This window comes from Rhamphochromis sp. 'chilingali' (assembly GCF_963969265.1).
Source record: "Rhamphochromis sp. 'chilingali' genome assembly, chromosome: 5".
Lineage (NCBI taxonomy): Eukaryota > Metazoa > Chordata > Actinopteri > Cichliformes > Cichlidae > Rhamphochromis > Rhamphochromis sp. 'chilingali'.
In genome coordinates this window covers 36,937,770-36,959,257 of record NC_137932.1, presented here as the reverse complement: position 1 = coordinate 36,959,257, position 21,488 = coordinate 36,937,770, and the positions used below count along the sequence as shown (strand labels likewise).

The following is a 21,488-nucleotide window of genomic DNA, read 5'->3' as shown; positions in this document are numbered from 1 at the left end:
TTAATATTTTTAACCATGAAATTATTTACTTGCTTCTTTCCTTTTATTCCAGTTCATCAGTCAGTGAAGGAATATCTATATATTTTCACGTTGTCGTTTCTAATGACTTTCATTTGGATCCAGAGAAAGACGTTGTTGTGTTAAAATCTGCAGCACTGTTAGGAAACTGGGATGCTTGCATCGAAATGTTCCCCAGGTATTTTGTTTGTTTATTTGTTTTTTCCACAACTGTTGCAAACCAATAGTTTTATATATTCTCCACCGGAAACCAACGAGAGTGAATTTAGATGTGATCAAATATTCCTATTTTTGCCAGTATAGAAACTATATTAGCTTTTATCGAATTATTACATTATTTGTCATCTGTATGTCCCATCTCTAACAATAACTTTCTGTTTAATAGGTCTCGTGGAGATAAGGGATATCTTGTTGAAAGACATGTTAAAATTCCCAAGGAAAAACTTCATGAGCGTATACCCTACAAATATGCAGTTTACAAGCACAGTAAAAAGGAGTTCATTTATGAGGCCATCTACCAGGAAGAGAAAAATGACTTCATCAACAGATGCCTGTCAATCAAACAAGAACTTTTAACAAGAGAAGGTGAATTCATCTTATTAATACAGATTTAGCAAATATTAGATTTAATTACTTTATTTAATAAATGGAAAAAACAGAGAAAAACAAAAAACCCTCTTTCACCTTAATCCAGTGCTAATCTCCAAGTAAGGATGGAGGCAACCTTTGGTCTACTTGGTCAAACAGCAGACATTTTCACTGGAGAGATGTTTATACTATTTTTACTCTGTGAGAGTATGGTTTTATTGTAACGAACCCTCCTCTGCAGTCAGTTGTTGACACCAGAACCACAATTTGCACATATTCTCTCCTCTGATACCACAATAGTTGAACTTTTGAAATACCTCAGTAAAGTATTTCTTGATAGTTTGCTAACTATTCATATGTACAATTTTCATTAGATTGAGAATTTGGTGAATTTTAGTACTGAAAGCGCTTTATCTACATGCCTCATTCACCCATTGACACCCATTCATACAGGCACCTTTTTTCTAAATTTAAGTGCTTTGTGTCTAACATTCACACATATTAACACTCTGAACACTTCGGGGAGCAACTTGGAGTTCAGTGTCTTGCCCAAGGATATTTAGGCATGCTGACTGAAGGTGGGAGAAGCCAGGGACAGAACCATCTTATTAGATGACCTGCTTTACCGCGTACTCCCTATTTTTTAAGCAGGAGCAAAAATAACTTCAGTGATCCTTTATTCGTTGTTTCATTAATTTTTCATTCACAAAAAAACAGCTCACCACAGTGACTTCATTGGTGTCACTGGAACACAGCTGTAGCAGCAAATGTACATCCTCAAATTAAAAGCCTGAGACCCAACCTTTCTGATAGCAACAGCGAAACAAGAAAGTAAGAATCACAAAAAAATCTGAAAATAAGTGTAATATGTTTTACATTGTCATGGACCACCAGATCTAACTTGTGATTCAATCAGTGAATGAAAATCAGGTTAGGACCGATTTTATCATGTAGGACTGTGGCTTATTCTCTCTATCAACTTAGATCTAAACCTGTCATGCAACTTGCTGTGGCAGGCAGTAGGGTTGTGCAATATGACGAAATATATCAGATGATGAAATTAAAACATCTATTGTTTCATATCATACGCTATCGTTTGTTTTGTGGTGTCACAAAATACACTGTTTACAGCAATAAATTTGTTCTCTTCTACCACCTACGCAAGAATCATGTGAAAGAGTATGGAGAGAGTTTACGGATGGCAAGCAAAAAAGAGCCGTCAAGTGCTCAAAATAAACCTTAGACCTACAGTGGGGCAAAAAAGTGTTTAGTCAGCCACCGATTGTGCAAGTTCCCCCACTTAAAATGATGACAGAGGTCAGTAATTTGCACCAGAGGTACACTTCAACTGTGAGAGACAGAATGTGAAAAAAAAATCCATGAATCCACATGGTAGGATTTGTAAAGAATTTATTCGTAAATTAGGGTGGAAAATAAGTATTTGGTCACCTCAAACAAGGAAAATCTCTGGCTCTCACAGACCTGTAACGTCTTCTGTAAGAAGCTTTTCTGTCCCCCACTCGTTACCTGTATGAATGGCACCTGTTTGAACTCATCATCTGTATAAAAGACACCTGTCCACAGCCTCAAACAGTCAGACTCCAAACTCCGCCATGGCCAAGACCAAAGAGCTTTCGAAGGACACCAGGAAAAGTATTGTAGACCTGCATCAGACTGGGAAGAGTGAATCTACAATAGGCAAGCAGCTTGGTGTGCAAAAATCAACTGTGGGAGCAATCATCAGAAAATGGAAGATCTCATCCCGTGGGGTCAAAATGATCATGAGAACGGTGAGCAAAGATCCCAGAACCACACGGGGGGACCTGGTGAATGACCTGCAGAGAGCTGGGACCAAAGTAACAAAGGTCACCATCAGTAACACACTACAACGGCAGGGAATCAAATCCCGCAGTGCCAGACGTGTTCCGCTGCTGAAGCCAGTGCATGTCCAGGCCCGTCTGAAGTTTGCCAGAGAGCACATGGATGACACAGCAGAGGATTGGGGGAATGTCATGTGGTCAGATGAAACCAAAGTAGAACCTTTTGGTATAAACTCAACTCGTCGTGTTTGGAGGAAGAAGAATACTGAGTTGCATCCCAAGAACACCATACCTACTGTGAAGCATGGGGGTGGAAACATCATGCTATGGGGCTGTTTTTCTGCCAAGGGGACAGGACGACTGATCCGTGTTAAGGACAGAATGAATGGGGCCATGTATCGTGAGATTTTGAGCCAAAACCTCCTTCCATCAGTGAGAACTTTGAAGATGAAACGAGGCTGGGTCTTCCAACATGACAATGATCCAAAACACACCGCCCGGGCAACAAAGGAGTGGCTCCGTAAGAAGCATTTGAAAGTCCTGGAGTGGCCTAGCCAGTCTCCAGACCTCAACCCCATAGAAAATCTGTGGCGGGAGTTGAAAGTCCGTGTTGCTCGGCGACAGCCCCAAAACATCACTGCTCTCGAGAAGATCTGCATGGAGGAATGGGCCAAAATACCAGCTACTGTGTGTGCAAACCTGGTAAAGACCTATAGTAAACGTTTGCCCGCTGTTATTGCCAACAAAGGTTATGTTACAAAGTATTGAGTTGTATTTTTGTTATTGACCAAATACTTATTTTCCACCCTGATTTACGAATAAATTCTTTACAAATCCTACCATGTGGATTCATGGATTTTTTTTCACATTCTGTCTCTCACAGTTGAAGTGTACCTCTGGTGCAAATTACTGACCTCTGTCATCATTTTAGGTGGGGGAACTTGCACAATCGGTGGCTGACTAAATACTTTTTTGCCCCACTGTAAATGTTAGAACAGGCTTTTTCCCACAGCACACCATGTAATAAATACTCCCAAAGAAAATGGCAGCCGTTACAACTTAAAAATATATAGTTTCATGCATGGGTCAAAACACTCGACTCCAGGTACACAACGCCCAGCTGGAAACACTTCACACAAGTCAAGTCAAGAAGAGTCACAGAATTTACAGAAAATGCACTATTTTGTGATATGTATCGCTGTTGGGATGAGAAATGTCTTATATCAAGATATGAGATTTTGGTCATATCGCACAGCCCTAGCAGGCAGGAAGAGGACCCAAATGCAGGACTAACGAACACAAAGAAGTAAACTAAAAGGGGCAGCTTTTATTAGGCTGTGACAAAACTCAAATACCAGAAATAAGAAAACATAGCCTAAAATGGAAAACTAACAACAAAACACTGGGAAACTAGAAACCTGGGACCTAGAAGCTCGGACCTGGAAAATATGACGGAACACACAACACATGGGACAACACGACAACAGGCAGAGGAAAACACGGGGCTTAAATACACCAAGGATAACAAGGGAATGAAACACAGGAGGGAAACGTAGCTGAGAGTAATCTGACAAAACAAGACAGGGAGGATGCAAAACTGAATACAGTAAACATAGGACGAGGGACTGTCGAAGTAAAACAGGAAACATGAGACCAACAAAGAGACATGGTCTTGACCAATGACTGTAGAAAGTCATTGGTCTTGACACTGAGACAAGTAGACATGACTGACTGGGGACACAGGAGATGCACGAACATAGAGACAAGAGAGACTAGACATAAACGCGGAATACAGGGGAGGCACAATAACAGAAACCTAGGGACTAGAAACTAAAGAAAGTATATAAAGTTCTGTGGTTATTAAAATTCAATATGCACAAGCCTAAATGTTCTAATCTTATATGCCCCCAAAAGTATGAATGGACCAACTGAATAATACATTTAACCATTACTAAACTTGGCATATTTTGTGCTTCAAAGGTGAATGGCATCAATATGATGATATGATCCATCCCAAATTAAACACTGCCTGGTACTGGAATACTGCAAAAAAAACTGTGATGGAAGGGAGAGACCAAGCTGGCTGGGAGATGTTAAAAATAATCTTTGATCTTCTCACAACCTGGAATGAACAAAATGTAGAAAACTTCTTTCTCCTGCTGCAACAGTTCATTCATACATACACTTATCCTCTACTTCATGATGGTATGGAAAAACAGTGGGGATTACCATATGGCTCAGAACAGGTAAATGATGTGTTTTATGTTGTGTTTTATGTTTTATGTTTCAACATATTACATCCATAATCCAACAGTATAAGATAAAGTACTGAATGTTTTCCAATGTTCCCATGTTTTCTGATATTCACCCTTTGCCTTTTCCAGATTAAAAACCTTCTAAAAAAGTTTCTAGAGGAAATTATTGGTCTTAGGGCCAGAAAGAAAAGTGAAACAGTACAATCCTTGCTACCAAATCTCCATGCAGGGATTATTGGTTTGCTGGTCTGCAACATGCATCTGAAGGACAGCATGAGAGATAAACTTTCCATTCTATGCCGTCTTCTTTGCCTGCCTGAATTGGCGCAGGGCCAGTTTGCCACTTTCTGGGAAAACTTTGCAAATCCTTTGACAGATAAAAAAAGGTAATTAGTGTGTGGTTTATTTTTAAGCATAAACATTGTGACAATGATTGTGTTTTTACAAAGATAATATGGGAGACAAGAACAAACCAGTTTAAAGTCTAAATTTACTAAAACATTATAAAATGTGTTTGTTTATATACAATAGTTACAAAGCCGCAATTTATCCGTTATCGTCAATTTCCCTACGGGGACTAACACATACACATTACATTATTACAATCTGATCAACCTGATTGGACCTGATTGGACTGGTGCAACAAACAATGTTTTGGGTTTTCCAGTGTAGTGCTCCTGTTAAAATATCTGGAAAAATGAATGTCTCCTGTCCTGTATTATGTGAATTTTTTGCTGGTCTTGTATGTTTGCTGATTTCGCTGCATATACAGAGTTGCAGATGCACTGGAGAACCTTTGCCACACTGCTATAAACCACCATATTGAGAAGTGGGTCTTGGTCATCCCTCTGATTCATCTACTGAGAGGAGAAAGCAAACCATTTGAGCCAGTTTCCCCAGTCTTGAATCCACAATCTGAATCTTGGAGAGGCTTGAGGGGAATCAAAGTACCCAGCTACGCACAGTAAGTGCTTATCCCCCATAAAGATGTTAAAATGTAATTAAATTTGTCTGGTCCCATTTTTTCTGCTCTGACCCTAACCCCTTTAACTAGAAATTGGATTGAGATCATGAAAGAACATGCATACCTGGCAGCCATTGATCGTCTTCTTGTGCACTCTTGGATGTGTCTCATACGGGTGGATGACCTAATGAGCTTCATGTCCAGTGTGAGAGTTGAACTACTAGACATTCTTCATTATTTGCAGTTCAACATCAAATCTGGCATAACTCAACCCATGTACAAGGTATTTATTCTTAAAACAGTTATTTTGTTTTAATAAAAACAGAGTTTTAAATAGCAAAGTGAAATTAAAATTAATATTAATATCAAGTTTTACTTATATTTAATATTATAGAACTAAGTAATACTTGGCTGTATAAAATTAAATTGTTGTCACGTCATGTAGCTTCCCTCAGTTCTATAGAAATAAATTATTAATTAATAATACTATTTAATTAATTATTATTAATTAATCAATTTTAAATTAATAGCATTTTATAATTAGTTAATATTATTAATTATTATTTTGACTGTGGCTGTTTTTAATATGAAAAAAAAAATTTCTAGTTTTTGTGAGGGGGTTTATGTCTGCTATGTGACAAGAGACTGAGTGTTGTGTTCAAAACTCCCCCAAGCCAGACAAAATACATAGATAACATAAATAATTAAAAATAAAATGAAACAAAAAAAATTCTAAACCCAAGTAGCAACTCCAAAAATGAAAGTCAACACTGACTTTTGATTTAATACAGGGTTATAATCCTCCTCTGCCAAGTTCTCACTGTAATCCATTTCGCAAATGAATGTTTTATTATGCAGATTTATTGGTTAAATTTATTTATAGCACTCAACTATTCTGATATGCAAAGACCTGTGACTGGCTAAAGTGCCTTGTCTCGTGATATATAGGGAGTGCAGAATTATTAGGCAAGTTGTATTTTTGAGGAATAATTTTATTATTGAACAACAACCATGTTCTCAATGAACCCAAAAAACTCATTAATATCAAAGCTGAATGTTTTTGGAAGTAGTTTTTAGTTTGTTTTTAGTTTTAGCTATTTTAGGGGGATATCTGTGTGTGCAGGTGACTATTACTGTGCATAATTATTAGGCAACTTAACAAAAAACAAATATATACCCATTTCAATTATTTATTTTTACCAGTGAAACCAATATAACATCTCCACATTCACAAATATACATTTCTGACATTCAAAAACAAAACAAAAACAAATCAGCAACCAATATAGCCACCTTTCTTTGCAAGGACACTCAAAAGCCTGCCATCCATGGATTCTGTCAGTATTTTGATCTGTTCACCATCAACATTGCGTGCAGCAGCAACCACAGCCTCCCAGACACTGTTCAGAGAGGTGTACTGTTTTCCCTCCTTGTAAACCTCACATTTGATGATGGACCACAGGTTCTCAATGGGGTTCAGATCAGGTGAACAAGGTGGCCATGTCATTAGTTTTTCTTCTTTTATACCCTTTCTTGCCAGCCACGCTGTGGAGTACTTGGACGCGTTGATGGAGCATTGTCCTGCATGAAAATCATGTTTTTCTTGAAGGATGCAGACTTCTTCCTGTACCACTGCTTGAAGAAGGTGTCTTCCAGAAACTGGCAGTAGGACTGGGAGTTGAGCTTGACTCCATCCTCAACCCGAAAAGGCCCCACAAGCTCATCTTTGATGATACCAGCCCAAACCAGTACTCCACCTCCACCTTGCTGGCGTCTGAGTCGGACTGGAGCTCTCTGCCCTTTACCAATCCAGCCACGGGCCCATCCATTTGGCCCATCAAGACTCACTCTCATTTCATCAGTCCATAAAACCTTAGAAAAATCAGTCTTGAGATATTTCTTGGCCCAGTCTTGACGTTTCAGCTTGTGTGTCTTGTTCAGTGGTGGTCGTCTTTCAGCCTTTCTTACCTTGGCCATGTCTCTGAGTATTGCACACCTTGTGCTTTTGGGCACTCCAGTGATGTTGCAGCTCTGAAATATGGCCAAACTGGTGGCAAGTGGCATCTTGGCAGCTGCACGCTTGACTTTTCTCAGTTCATGGGCAGTTATTTTGCGCCTTGGTTTTTCCACACGCTTCTTGCGACCCTGTTGACTATTTTGAATGAAACGCTTGATTGTTCGATGATCACGCTTCAGAAGATTTGCAATTTTGAGACTGCTGCATCCCTCTGCAAGATATCTCACTATTTTTGACTTTTCTGAGCCTGTCAAGTCCTTCTTTTGACCCATTTTGCCAAAGGAAAGGACGTTGCCTAATAATTATGCACACCTGATATAGGGTGTTGATGTCATTAGACCACACCCCTTCTCATTACAGAGATGCACATCACCTAATATGCTTAATTGGTAGTAGGCTTTCGAGCCTATACAGCTTGGAGTAAGACAACATGCATGAAGAGGATGATGTGGACAAAATACTCATTTGCCTAATAATTCTGCACTCCCTGTATTTCAGAATAGGAGCAGGAGCTGAAGTCTCTAGATTTTATATCCAGTGGCATGTGTGTTGTTGCCTTTAACAGCTATGTGTCTTCACATTCAGTTAATATCTTCTATGATTCTGATTACAGGTTCTGAAAAATTTGACATCCCATGTCATCAAAAGAGAAAGTCGCCAAAATAACAGGTACAATAAAAAGCCTCTGTCTTTCATTATAACCCAGTATCTCTGAAGAAGGATCAATATTGATTTTCAGCGTCAGTGCTGATAGCAGTCTTTCCTCAAACAATAATGTAATGTTTTCTTCTCCTAGTTTCGATGACAAAAATGGAGAGTGTTGCCTGAAAACTGCAGTAATGCTTCTTGGCTCTGTCTGTAATTTCACAAAAGGTCCAAATGACTCTGACCTTCCTCTCCACTTCCTTGAACTAGTCTGTCTGATAGCCAAGGTCTACGGCCACAATGATTCCCAGGTCAGAGCTGCTTGTTAGTCAGTTGGACTACCGTATGAGCAAAATGTCTTTATGTTTCTTTTAGCTAAACCTCAAAATTCAAAGAATACTTCAATTCTAATGCTTAAATACAAATGTAGATTTATCACATTGACAGCGTTTAGTTTATTTTATTTCATAAAGAAATTTACAACTGTTACAGACAAAAGAACGAATTCAGGAAGAGTCATTTTGGGAGACATTAGAAACAATGAGGAAGTGGCGAAGAAATACTTTCAGTAATAAACTGCTCAATGAATGGAATCATTTGCCGTTTTCTGTACCCAATGAAATAAAGGTAAGTAGAAATTGAGTAATCTTGTTCTCTGTTATGGTGTCATAAAAATAATTTATGACTTTTCTGCTCAGCACAGTAGCCACTTTATAGTGAACTTAGATATAGCTCATCTTACAAAACAAAAACGAGGGAATCAATGTACACTAACAGTCAAAGGTTTGGACACACCTTCTCATTTAATGGTTTGTCTTAATTTTTACTACTTTCTACATTGTAGATACAAACTGAAGACATCAAAGATATGAAGCAAGATATGTGGACTTATGTAGCAAAGAAAAAGAAGATAAATAAATCTAAATATGTTTTATATTTTACATTCCTCAAAGTAGCCACCCTTTGTTTTGTTGACAGCACTGCAAAGCCTCTGCCTTCTCTCAGTGAGCTTCATGATGTAGTCCTGAAATGGTTTCACTTCACAGGTGTGCCTTGTCAGGGTTTGTTTGTGGAATTTGTTGCCTTCTTAATGGGGTTGGGACCATCAGTTGTGTTGTGCAGAAGTGAGGTTGGTAAACAGCTGACAGCCCTATTAGATAACTCTTAGAATTCACATTATGGCAAGAACCAACCAGCTAAGTAAAGAGAAATGACAGTCCATCATTACTTTAGCAACAGAAGGTCAGTCAGTCTGGAAAATTGCTCAAACTTTGAATGTGTCCCCAAGTGCAGTTGAAACAACCGTCAAAAATGGAACTGGCTTGCATGAGGACCACCCCAGGAAAGGAAGACCAAGACTCATCTCTGCTGCTGAGGATAAATTCATCACCAGCCTCAGAAATCGCACCTCAGATTAAAACCCAGATGAATGCTACACAGAGTTGGTGTAGGGGGTGCTTTGCTGGCACCACTGTTGGGGATTTATTGAAAACTGAAGGCACACTGAACCAGCATGGCTACCACAGCATTCTCCATCCCATCCGGTTTGGTTTAGTTGGACCATCATTTATTTTTCAACAGGACAATGACCTCAAACACACCTCTAGGCCATGACCAAGAAGGAGGATGATGGAGTGCTGCACCGTGGCCTGGCCTCCACAGTCACCTGACCTAAACCCAATCGAGATGATTTGGGATGAGAGTGAAGAGTGAAGGCAAAAGGGCCAAAAGGACCAACAAGTGCTCAGGATCTCTGGGAACTCTTTCAAGACTGTTGGAAAACCATTTCAAGTGACGACCTCATGAAGCTCAGAGAGAGAGAATGCTAAGAGTGTGCAATGCAATCAAAGCAAAGAGTGGCTATTTTGAAAAACCTAAAATATTAAACATGTTTTGAGTTATTTCACTTTTTTTGTTTACTACATAATTCCACATGTGTTCATTCATAGTCTTGTTGCCTTCAGTAAGAATCTACAATGTAAATAGTCATGAAAATCAAGAAGAAACATAAAAGGAGAAGGTCTTGATTCATGCTCAATCATCCAGGGAAGTAAATCTGCAAAAGTTGATTTTATTCATCTGGACGTTTTCAGTGGGAGAAATGTTTCGTCACTCATCCAAGTGACTTCTTCAGTCTCAGCTGACTGCAGGTTTCCCCAATCTTATAAACAGTACATTTGCATAATGACTGAAACCTGCACCACTGAAAGAAAAATGGGATGGGAGGTCAGTTGCTTGATCATTAATATGTAAATTCTCTGGATATTAATGATGAGTGACGAAACATTTCTCCCACTGAAAACACTACGTCCAGGTGAACAGAATGAACTTTTGGGGATTAAAGGAGAAGATGTGTTGAAAAATATGACCGGTAGTTTATATATACCTTGTGGCCTCATCTTTGCCCATCTCAAAACATCTTCATAGTTGGGGACCAAAGCAAGTGAACAATAGTCTCATTTTGCTTTTAATTGCTTTTGTTTTGCTTCATTTTTGTTTTTAATTAAATGTGTACCACATTTATTTTCTGTGAAGTAAAGCACATTAATACAATATTTTTTTTCTACAAGAATAGCATGTGTGATAGGTGCATTAAAGTACGGATCAAGTGTGGACTTGATCCTTATTTAGGCTTACAGTCTGCTCTAAGCCATTGTTTTACACATATAAAAAGAGCCTGACATATCTACAACTATGAATTCGTTTTTGAAAAAAGAGAACTAAAATCAAACGAATTTCATGAAAAAAATTTTTTACCTCGCCTCTCCTTTTTCAGAATCATTTCAAGTCATTTATCATTTTAAATATAGCAACAAACAAACAATAAACAAACAGTAAATACAGTAAAAAAAAAAAAAAAACAGTAAATACTAGGACCAGTTGTTACTGTCAAGCATCTAAGTCTAATGCCACTGCAATTGGTGGTGGTGGTATCAGACAATCTTCTGTGAAATTTGAGCAGTTTAAGTCTTTTGTTTCCTGGACTGTAATTTCAGAGTTTCACATTTTCATACTTTTTTTTATCAAGCACAAGTTAACATGCCTATTAGTGGACACTGCAATAATCTATTAAAATGCACATCTTTTTTGTAGGTATGGAGCAATATCCTGACAGTATCTTTTAGTCGTGAGGAACACACTAAAAACTGGAGAAGTACATTCATGAAGGATTTTGAAGGCAAACTGAAAAAAGTAAGAATGAATTTTTATTTGAGTTGTCATCATTGCATGTGCACCTGAAAAACATATTGATGATATGTGCTTGTGTGCTAGGAAAATTATGTAAATCAAATTGGAATATACTGTACCACAATGGAAAAGGCGAGCAATACATGTCCATCATTATGCAGCACAATGGAGAAATGTGCACTGGAGGCAGTTGCACGTATTTGCCAGGTATGATTTCAAAAAATTTTGAAAAATGCTTATTAATTTCACATGATATTATTGTACATTCAATGGAAATTGAGAGGGGGGGGGGGGGGGGGGTTAATAGAAAAAGTTATAAATTCATATTAACACACACACACATTAACCTATTCCCTTTTTTCTGCTTAGGATAAATCTGGTGAAGGGGTGTTGAATCTTTTGAAAAGACATAATATCACAAAGTTTCTGAAGCTCATGTCTGTTGTTGTGGTGGAGTCATGGCCCAAAGTCAATGGAGAGTACATTCAAGGCGAAGACTCAATATTTGAGTATCTTATGAACTGGCCCATGGCCAAAACTATCTTCCAGTTGGCAGGTAAACTTTAAAATTGAAAAAAAAATGTACTACTACTCTTTATTAATGTCTAGATTATTGTTACTCTCTAGCATAATATTAATTGCACATTTCTGTGTAGTGCCCATTTCATGTTTATATTATATTTTACATAAATATGTGAACGTAAATGCCAGGCTGTGGGTTTGTAAGGCTGGATGTGTTATTTGTGTAGTATATCTATTTAACAAATTTTAGAAAATAAATGTAGAAAGCCATAAACAGACTTTCATTTTATTTTATCTAAAAAGTCAGTAAAATGTGTTTGGGTTTTTGTACTCTTGTTTTCCAGGTGCTAGAGAGGGACTGGTTGAATCATTTTCAGATGAAGCACAAACCATGATAGCTTTGGGGGCTTCAGCATTCAAATCTGTATCAGAAAAGTTCCTCAATGGAGACATTCAGTTTAAAGCTCTACTTCACATTTTCCAGAGAAAACGTGAATTTCTTGATTTGCTGAAGACAGGTGAATACGAATATCTATCTACTTCTGCCAGTTCTGCTTAGCATTCCTCTTTCTTTTCTTCACTCTTTTGTCTACTTCCCATTACTTCAGATTGTTTCTGTGCACTACTCTTTTCCTCTGAAGAGTTTTTGTTGTTTTGTGTTTGATTTGTTTTATTATTATTAATATTATTATTATTTCACCTTCTACAACACATCCCAAAGTATGAAATGAAAGTTATCTAGACATTTGAATTTAGTAACACAATTTGCAATTTTAAAAATGACGTTACATGAATAAACTCTCTACAGTTACATTGCAGTTTCACATAAAATGTAAAGCGTGTTATTGCTCCCAGTACCACGAACAAATTAATAACAGCCAATGTTCTTTAAAATCAGCAGAAGTTTGAATGGTCTATTTGATAAAATCTAGGTAAACAAAGATATTTGCATATTTACTGAATAAATGGTTTCTAATCTGTTTAATTCACAACCCAGGAATACAAAGAGGTGTGTGTGTGTGTGTGTGTGTGTGTGTGTGTGTGTGTGTGTGTGTGTGTGTGTGTGTGTGTGTGTGTGTGTGTGTGTGTGTGTGGCAGGAAATGTACAAGTAAAATGATAACAAAATTTCAGTTGTGTTATGTATTATGGAGCATTACCTTATTTATCTATATTTCTGGTCATCAAAGTGTTTATGCTTCTCCAGATGGTCTATGTGATGATGGTCGCTGCAAAGATGAGCAAAACATGAAAACATTACTAAGACTGAGGGAAGAAGAAGCAGCGGCAGTGAATACTGAAAAGGAGCGGGTCAAAAGTCTTCTGCAAATGTGCCAGGACGTTCCAGAGCATGTGAAAGGTGGGTGGTGCTAGCAAACTGAGAAAAAAAGAAGCTTGCAAACTAAATTCCAAAAATGTTGAGATGCCCTGTAAAATGTAAATAAAATCAAAGAACAAAACCTATATTTTGTTTACAGTAGATATAAAACATATCAAATGTTTACACTGAGAAAGTGTACAATATTAGGAAAAATATTAGCTTATTTTTAATTTGATGGCAGCAACACATCTCAAAAATTTGGGAAATTGTGCACCATCTGGTCTTCTTTTAACTGTAAATGTCTGGGAACTAAGAAGACCAGCGGCTGGACTTTTGGGAGAGGAATGTTATTAAATTTTTGTCTTACATAGTATTCTAACTGCTCAGCAGTCTTCTTTGCTGTAGCTTTTGTTTCATGATGCTTCGACGGTTTGCAGTTGGTGAAAAGGTCCCAGCATTTTCAGAACTTAATTTTTACTATTATATTTTTATATCATTATACTCTTTTTATTTAATTGTTACAACTATCATCTCAGAGTAAAAGGTTCACAGTTTAAACCTCCCTGTTCAGTGGAAGCTTTTCTGTATGTACTCTGTGGGTTTTCTCTGAGTACTCCTGCACATCAGGTGCTGTTAAGGTGGTGATGGAGCTTTTGGCCCTGTTCTAGATAAGACTGCAGAAAAAAAAAAGGTCTGATATCTCCTCAATGATAGAGATTTATTTTTTTTTAAAAAGAATACCTCTGGGACAAATTTACCAATGGTCTACATGAACATAAAGCATTTTTTTCGTGTTATAAAGTTATTCTCAGGATTTTCCAAGGAGGCATAATGTCAGTTTTGCAATGAAAGGTGTGGGCACAGGTTCTTTTATGCCTGGAATAGAATTTAGCTTTTCAAAAGCCAAACGTTTTGAAGAACATTTAAATAAAACATGCTAACATGATTTACAAAAGAATGATTTTATTGCGTCGGATACGGCAGTGACAGTTTCCAATCGAATGTTTTATTTTGCTTGTTCATATTACTGGGAGAGGGTATGTGAGCATGCATTTGGCCTGGGATGGTTCAAGGGTGTCAATGTGGTGCCAGAGCTTCTGCTGTGTCCTGAAACTCTTTTCTAAGACCTCACCCTGAATGTTTATAGAACCAATTCATTGTTTTGGGTAAGAAGAACATATCTTAGTAGTTTTTCATTAGAAGTGTGGACATTCATTTTTTTAACACTGTAAAAATAAATAGATCCATATAGGAGCCTCTGGAAGGACCGAATTCAGGAGGAATTCTATTGATCTTAAAAGGCTGTTGCTACTTCATATTGAAAGAGTGAATAATGAACTCTTTGGGTCTAGAAATAATTAAACTAGGAAAGGACTGGGAAAATAATTTTTGGTGTTATATTTTCACAGTAATTTTTATGCTTACATCTTTTCCACATCTAATCCACAGTTGATTTCAATGGATTGGACAAAAAGCTTGATCAGAACACAGATACAATGAAACTGAATGAATTTATGAAGGTCCGCACTCTCGATGGACTGATCTCTCCTACATCCGTAAATGTCACTTATTTCAATCTGTGTGATACAACCTGCCAAATGGCTTCAGAACTGAATGCCATCAAAGACAGCATGATCTTCAGAACATGCTGGAAAAACCAAGTGGAGGAGCTATCAAGAGACCAATCGGATACAGATAACACTGATAGAAATGAAGAAATCTATACCCTTGACCAGGTCTACAACAAAATATTTCAGAGCTGCTACAACAATTACAAAAAGCTTTATGATAGTCTAAAGAGTGGAGAACTTCTATTGGAAGAAATTGACAACATCTTTGAAGGCTATAAAGGAAAGTGTGAAAACTTGAAAAAGGACTTAGATATCATGTGCAGAGTAGACACATCTGATAACAGAACATGGATCAAAGAAAGGGTTAACCAAATTCAGCAATACCAGGATGTTCATCTAGCAGTTGAATCTTCCAAAATCATTGAGGACATCAAAAGCATGCTATGTCCAGAAGGGGACTTCAGTGTACTGGAGAGGTTGCTGCAAATGGTATGTTTAAAATTACTTAATATTATTAAAAACAAGGTAATTGAAATAAACTCTAGCACTTACCTGCAAAATATTCACATTTGACTTACTTTTGACTCCTTTGATGGATGAATCCAGTCATGTTCAGCTGAAGAAAATATATTCTTGATATATATTATATAATTGAGTTATTAAGATAAATTATCATCCATTAGTGATCATGTTGAACAACAGACACTGTTAAAAATCATTTTGATCTTGTTCTCAGATGTAAAATATTCTAAAAGAATGACAGACATGAAATGTGCGTGATTTAAACAACCATCATAAAACATTTATTTGGGGGTATAAATACTCTTCTATAAAATACATTTTTGTGGGATTTAATATCATTGTATATTTTTCAGAATGACTCCAGCTTCAAGAAAAACAACCTGAACTGCATTGATGATGCTTTCATAAATGCAAAAAATATTCTTAAAGGCATTACAGACAGTCGCAAGGAATGTCTTCAAAAATTCCTCCAGAGTAAAGATTTTATCCAGTGGATTAAAAAAGAACTTAAAGGTATAAAATATTCTATTTTTTTTATCATTAACAATTACATATAGAATTTCATAACAACTAAAGAATACTTGTAACTGCAGATATCAATGAGCTGAAAGTTTTTGTTGACCTGGCATCAATCTCTGCTGGAGAAAATGACATGGATGTCGATCGAGTGGCCTGCTTTCATGATGCTGTCCTTGGTTTCTCGTCCATGCTGTATGACCTGAAGCAGGATTCTGATTTTCAGAAATTCAATGAGTCACTTGCAAAATTGTGGAAGGCACTTGATAATGACAAAGATATACCCAAGAAGCTGGTAAGACCTTCCTTTATGAAATATAACTAACATCACTGCTATAAATGGATAGAAGTACTAACATTAAGAATATGTCCTGATTTATCACTGAAGCTGTTAAAAAATTAAAAACCTTGCTTCTTTTAAATATCATAGGGTATTTAAAAGATATTTCTTAATATAGATATTACTGATACTAATCTATATTAACAATATAATCAGTAGTCTGAGGTTGGATTTAGTTAAGGAACGGTCTGACTACTGTGGATGAATTTTGCTATATGGGCTGTGAAGGTTCTCAGTCATCCAGGTCATCGTGGTCTAAGGAACTTGGAAAGAAAAGCATCTGGACTTCTTTAAGTTGCTTGAAGACATGTCACCGCTCATCCAAGACGCTTCTTCAGTTCTAAGGTCAATTGGTGGAGAGTCCCAGATTTAGCTCCTAGGGGAGTGTCCTTCAAGAGGGACATAGACCCCTATCCTTGAAAGAGTGACCTTTGTCCTTTAGATGTAGACAGAAAGCCAAGTCTTGTCCTGTGGAGGTGGCTCTTCAATGTTGTGCTGTGCGTTTATGACGTGGTTGTTTGGTCACTCCAATGTAGAGGTCTGAGCATTCCTCATTACACTGTACAGCATACACTACATTATTAAGTTTGTGTTGAGGAGTTTTGTCTTTGAGATGAACCTGTTTTTTTTTTTTCTGAGTTTGTGGCTGGGTCTGAAGTACACTGGGATGTCATGCTTGGAAAAGACTCCCCTGAGTTTTTCTGATAAACCAGCTGCATAGGGGATGACAACATTGTTGCTTTGTCTTTCTGATCTTCCCTAGATTGTGTCTGACCTTCTTTTCTGTGCATCTTTGCTGACTTGATGAGTCAGCAAAGATCACATGTTTTAAGGGCTTCCTTTACTAATAATAATGATAATGTATACTTTATTGATCCCCTTGGGGAAATTATTCTCTCTGCATTTAACCCATTCACTCAGTAAAGCAGTGGGCAGCTGCAAATCAGGCGCCCGGAGAGCAGTGTGTAGGGACGGTACCTTGCTCAGGGGTACCTCAGGGTAGCTGTTCAGTGGATTTGAACCCCCGACCTTCCGATTATGGGCCGGAACTACTGAGCTATCCCTGCCATGTGTGTGTTGGAGGGCTTAGAGGGAACATTTTATGCCCGGTGTTGTAAGGTCCTGATTACTCCAAGTTTGTGTTCCAGAAGGTGGTGGGAGTCAAAGAGGAGGTGCTGGTCCAATGACATCTAGGTCAAAATCGAAACCCAAGAAGTAGAATCCTTTAATGCTCACATCAGTGCTGTAGATAAAAACATAAAGCTCACCAGGGAAGACACAAAGGATAACTGTTTGCCATTCCTGGACTGTGCTGTGCGCATTGAAGGGAATGGAAACCGTTGAACGTTGAAGTTGAGGTTTCCATCGGACCAGCACCTCCTCTTTGACTCCCACTACCCTCTGGAACACAAACTTGGAGTAATCAGGACCCTACAACACCAGGCAGAAAATGTTCCCTCTAATCCCTGAAGGGTAAAGGAAGGAACACACACATTAAGGAAGCTCTTAAAACATGTGATCATCCTAATTGGGCTCTCATCAAGTCAGCATAGAAAAGAAGGTCAGACACCAACTAGGGAAGATCAGAAAGACAAACGCAACAATGTTGTCATCCTCTATGTAGCCGGTTTATCAGAAAAACTCAGGAGAGTCTTCTCCAAGCAGGACATATCAGTGTACTTCAGACCAGCTCACAAACAGAAACTGGTTCAGATGGTTTGGAAGAGCACTGATAGAAGCCATCTATGTCCACTGTGAACAACCATCTTTGAACAGAGGCGGTGGTTTACGACACCAACTGTCTGCTCTCTATGATACAGTTTTGAGATCCCTTCCCAGATGCCTTAATGCCCACTCACATCCTTGGCCTTGTGACGTACAGAAATCACATGATAGGGTGGGGCTACGTTGCACAGTGGGTTCACCCAAAACCTTGGCTGATTGTGACCCACACCCATTTTCACATCTTGGCTTGTGTGATTAGGTAGAGGATCAAACGGGGGTCCATTGTCCCTCTTGGGGGGATACTCCCATAGGGCTCAAATCTCAGGCTCTTCGCCAAGTGACCTTAGAACTGAAGAAGCTTCTCAGATAAGATGTGAAACGTCTTCAAGCAACTTAAAGAAGTCCAGACACTTTTCTTTCCGAGCTCCTTAGACTTTTCTATATGGGCTTAATATTACAGATTTGTAATATTAAAAGATTTGTTGATCAAATATGGTAGATCTTTACAAAGTTGATGCAATATCCATGATTTATTGCTTTATAAATTTTTTAGATGTGAAATAAATGAACTTAGTAAGTACATTTATTTATTTATTTATAGAGTGACTTAGACCAGGAATAAAATGACACCAAAAAAGTGAAAAAACCATAGCCTGACTGTCAATTTAAAAGGATACATTTTTAGCTGCTTTTTGAAAGAGTCCACTGAATTTACAGATTGCAAAGTGGATTGTGGAAAACACGGAATTCTCTCCTCAATCTTAAAAAAAGATTATTCCTTTTTAAAATGCTTGTGAGTAAAGTAGCGGGACCAGACGGTTTATGTGCTGAGTTTTATAGAGAATCCCGAGAAATTTTAGCTGGCCCGTTGTTGAACATGTACAATGACTTCTTTAAAAAGGGTCTCTTGCCCAATTCTTTAAGCCAATATATCCCTTATACTTAAAAAAGGTAAGCTATCTGAAGATTGTGCCTCCTACAGGCCAATCTCTTTGTTGAATGTGGATCTGAAAATCCTCTCCAAGATATTAGAAAAACATCTAGAACTTTTACTCCCCTTGCTAATTAAAAAGGACCAAAGGGGTTTCATTAAAGGGCACAACTCATATAATAACATGCGTATGTTGTTGAATATGATCCAGTTCTTCCAACAAAAGTCTCTACTTGGTTTGGTGATCTTCCTTGATGCCCAGAAGGCATTTGTCAGTGTTGAATGGTCTCACCTGTTTTTTACACACTGGTTTCAGTGGAAATGTTATAAACTGGATTAAGTTACTTTATAACAATCCCTGCTCTGCAGTTCTCACAAACTGGGGTGCGGTCCTCCAACTTCCAGATACTGAAGGGAACTAGACAAGGCTGTCCCCTCTCCCCTTTGCTCCTTGCCTTGACCATAGAGGCAGATGCAGTACGAGCTCAAGTAGACATACTCAGGCAGACATACATGGTGTATCCATAGGACAAAGACAGCATAAGATTACTTTGTATGCTGATGATGTACTTGTTGTGTTGACTCGGCTGGAAACATCAATCCCCTCTGTGGTTGAAACTGTTAATAAATTTAGCAAGATCTCAAGCTATAAAATTAATTTCAATAAATCAGAGATGATGCTATTGGACAGTCTGAGACAAAGACCACGGGTCCCTTCTGCATTTCCCTTCACTTGGTCCTGACAGGGCTTTACGTATCTGGGAATTAGGGTCACACCTGCTTTTAACCAGATAAATAAAAGTAATTTTACGCCCCTATTTGAGCAGTTCAATTTAGATTTGGAGAGATGGAAGTCCTTACCTCTATCCTGGCTCGGTCATATCGCTCTTCTGAAAATAAACATTCTACACAGGCTACTTTACCCAATACAGATGGTTCCAACCCTTATCCCACCAAAAACTATTCAAATTCTAAATGGCTGGTTTACCTCCTTTGTTTGGGCAGGGAGGAAACTTTGTCTTAAAATATCCACGTTATGTCTTCCATCCTCAAAGCGGGCCTTGATTTAGTATCAGCTAAGTATCAGCTGAGCACCCATATGCGTATAGCTGCCGATTGGGTACAACAGCCTGCTCCTGTCTGGTTGGATATCGAGAGCTCTTTGTCCAACTTCCCTTTGAAAAATGTGCTTTTTGTGGGAAAACCTAAGACCTTAAGGATGTTCTGTTCTGGATCTACTGTTAGAGCTTGGCAAATGGTTCAAAACCTAGAAGGAAAGTCTCACTTAACATCTCTTTTCACCCCCTTATCCAACTATCCTCTCTTTCTGCCTGGGACCACTAACCCTGGCTTTCGGAACTGGGCTACGAATGTTTTTTTTCTCCTTCTTCTGACTTAATGCCCAGGTCGAAGCTTATGTAAATACAACATTCATAGGTACGACTTCTTTAGATATTTACAAGTGAGGGACCATATCCAAAGGGCTACAACAATGCGTAATAATCAAACCCTCTCTAACTGTGAAAAGCCAAAACCTTATTTCAGCCAAACCTCAGAACTTTTATAAAGAAAATTATGGCCTGTTAACAGAGTTTGGGGTCATGGACACAACTTATTTGAAGAGGACTTGGGAAAAGGAATTGCATATTGAGATTAGTGACGAGCATCTGTAATAAAGTAAAGGCAAGCCAAATTAAAATTCTACACATAGCTCACATATCACCTTCTCAACACCATAAATACAATTCAGACCTTTCTCCGCTGTGCCCTAAAAGTAAAATAGAGGTGGGCAACCTCACGCACTGTCTATGGTCCTGCCAGAAAATACAATTTTGGTTTGTCATAAAGCATGAACTGGATAAGATCTTCACCACTGACACTGAATGCAATCCATTCTGTATGCTACTCGGAGTGGCGAATGACCAAATCAGGGGGAAGTTTGGAAAGCAGTTCTATGGGCTGTTAACTTTCTGTGCAAGGAAATGTGTCCTTTTGAACTGGATCACGAACACGACCCCATCTAAGACTCAGTGGCACCGGACTGTACTGGAGTATGTGTCACTAGATTTCCTAAGATGCAAGTTACATAGTAAGGACAAGAAGTTTCATAAAATATGGGACCCATTTGTGGCGTGTGCCGGCTTGGATATTTCTGCTATTTTCTCACGGTCCCTGGTATAATACAAGCATGTCACTGCTATTTTACATATGAGCAGTGTTGGTTCAAGTTACTTGAAAAAAGTAATCAGTAACTAATTACCGATTACTTCCCCAAAAAAGTAATCCAGTTACTTTACTGATTACTTATTTTCAAAAGTAATTAATTACTTAGTTACTTAGTTACTTTTTAAAAACACGATCTACAACCTGAATAGGTGATGAAGCGATAGATCTTTCAGCCCAATTCTACTTTTTCTGCATAATCCATCATACAAAATGTAATCAAATGGAAAAGTCTCTTTTTAAAACTTGTTTATTAGTTTTAACCTTTTAACTTTATGCATCAAGCAAAAATGTAATTATCAGTGTTGGGTAAGTTACTTTAA

The 21,488-nt window shown here is 38.0% G+C and overlaps 1 protein-coding gene across 1 annotated transcript in view; it reads left to right on the top strand.

Moving 5' to 3' along the window:
• Nucleotides 1-21,488, top strand: part of LOC308397600 (E3 ubiquitin-protein ligase rnf213-alpha-like) — a 68,113-nt gene that overhangs the window by 4,027 nt on the left and 42,598 nt on the right. The window contains exons 4-18 of the mRNA XM_080883573.1: nt 404-603; nt 4,407-4,672; nt 4,811-5,067; nt 5,454-5,645; nt 5,736-5,928; nt 8,276-8,331; nt 8,459-8,618; nt 11,401-11,499; nt 11,581-11,703; nt 11,866-12,052; nt 12,363-12,536; nt 13,224-13,376; nt 14,787-15,397; nt 15,784-15,943; nt 16,024-16,241. Of these exons, the coding sequence (XP_080739699.1) occupies nt 404-603; nt 4,407-4,672; nt 4,811-5,067; nt 5,454-5,645; nt 5,736-5,928; nt 8,276-8,331; nt 8,459-8,618; nt 11,401-11,499; nt 11,581-11,703; nt 11,866-12,052; nt 12,363-12,536; nt 13,224-13,376; nt 14,787-15,397; nt 15,784-15,943; nt 16,024-16,241 (3,049 nt within the window). The remainder of the gene's footprint in view (nt 1-403; nt 604-4,406; nt 4,673-4,810; nt 5,068-5,453; nt 5,646-5,735; nt 5,929-8,275; nt 8,332-8,458; nt 8,619-11,400; nt 11,500-11,580; nt 11,704-11,865; nt 12,053-12,362; nt 12,537-13,223; nt 13,377-14,786; nt 15,398-15,783; nt 15,944-16,023; nt 16,242-21,488) is intronic.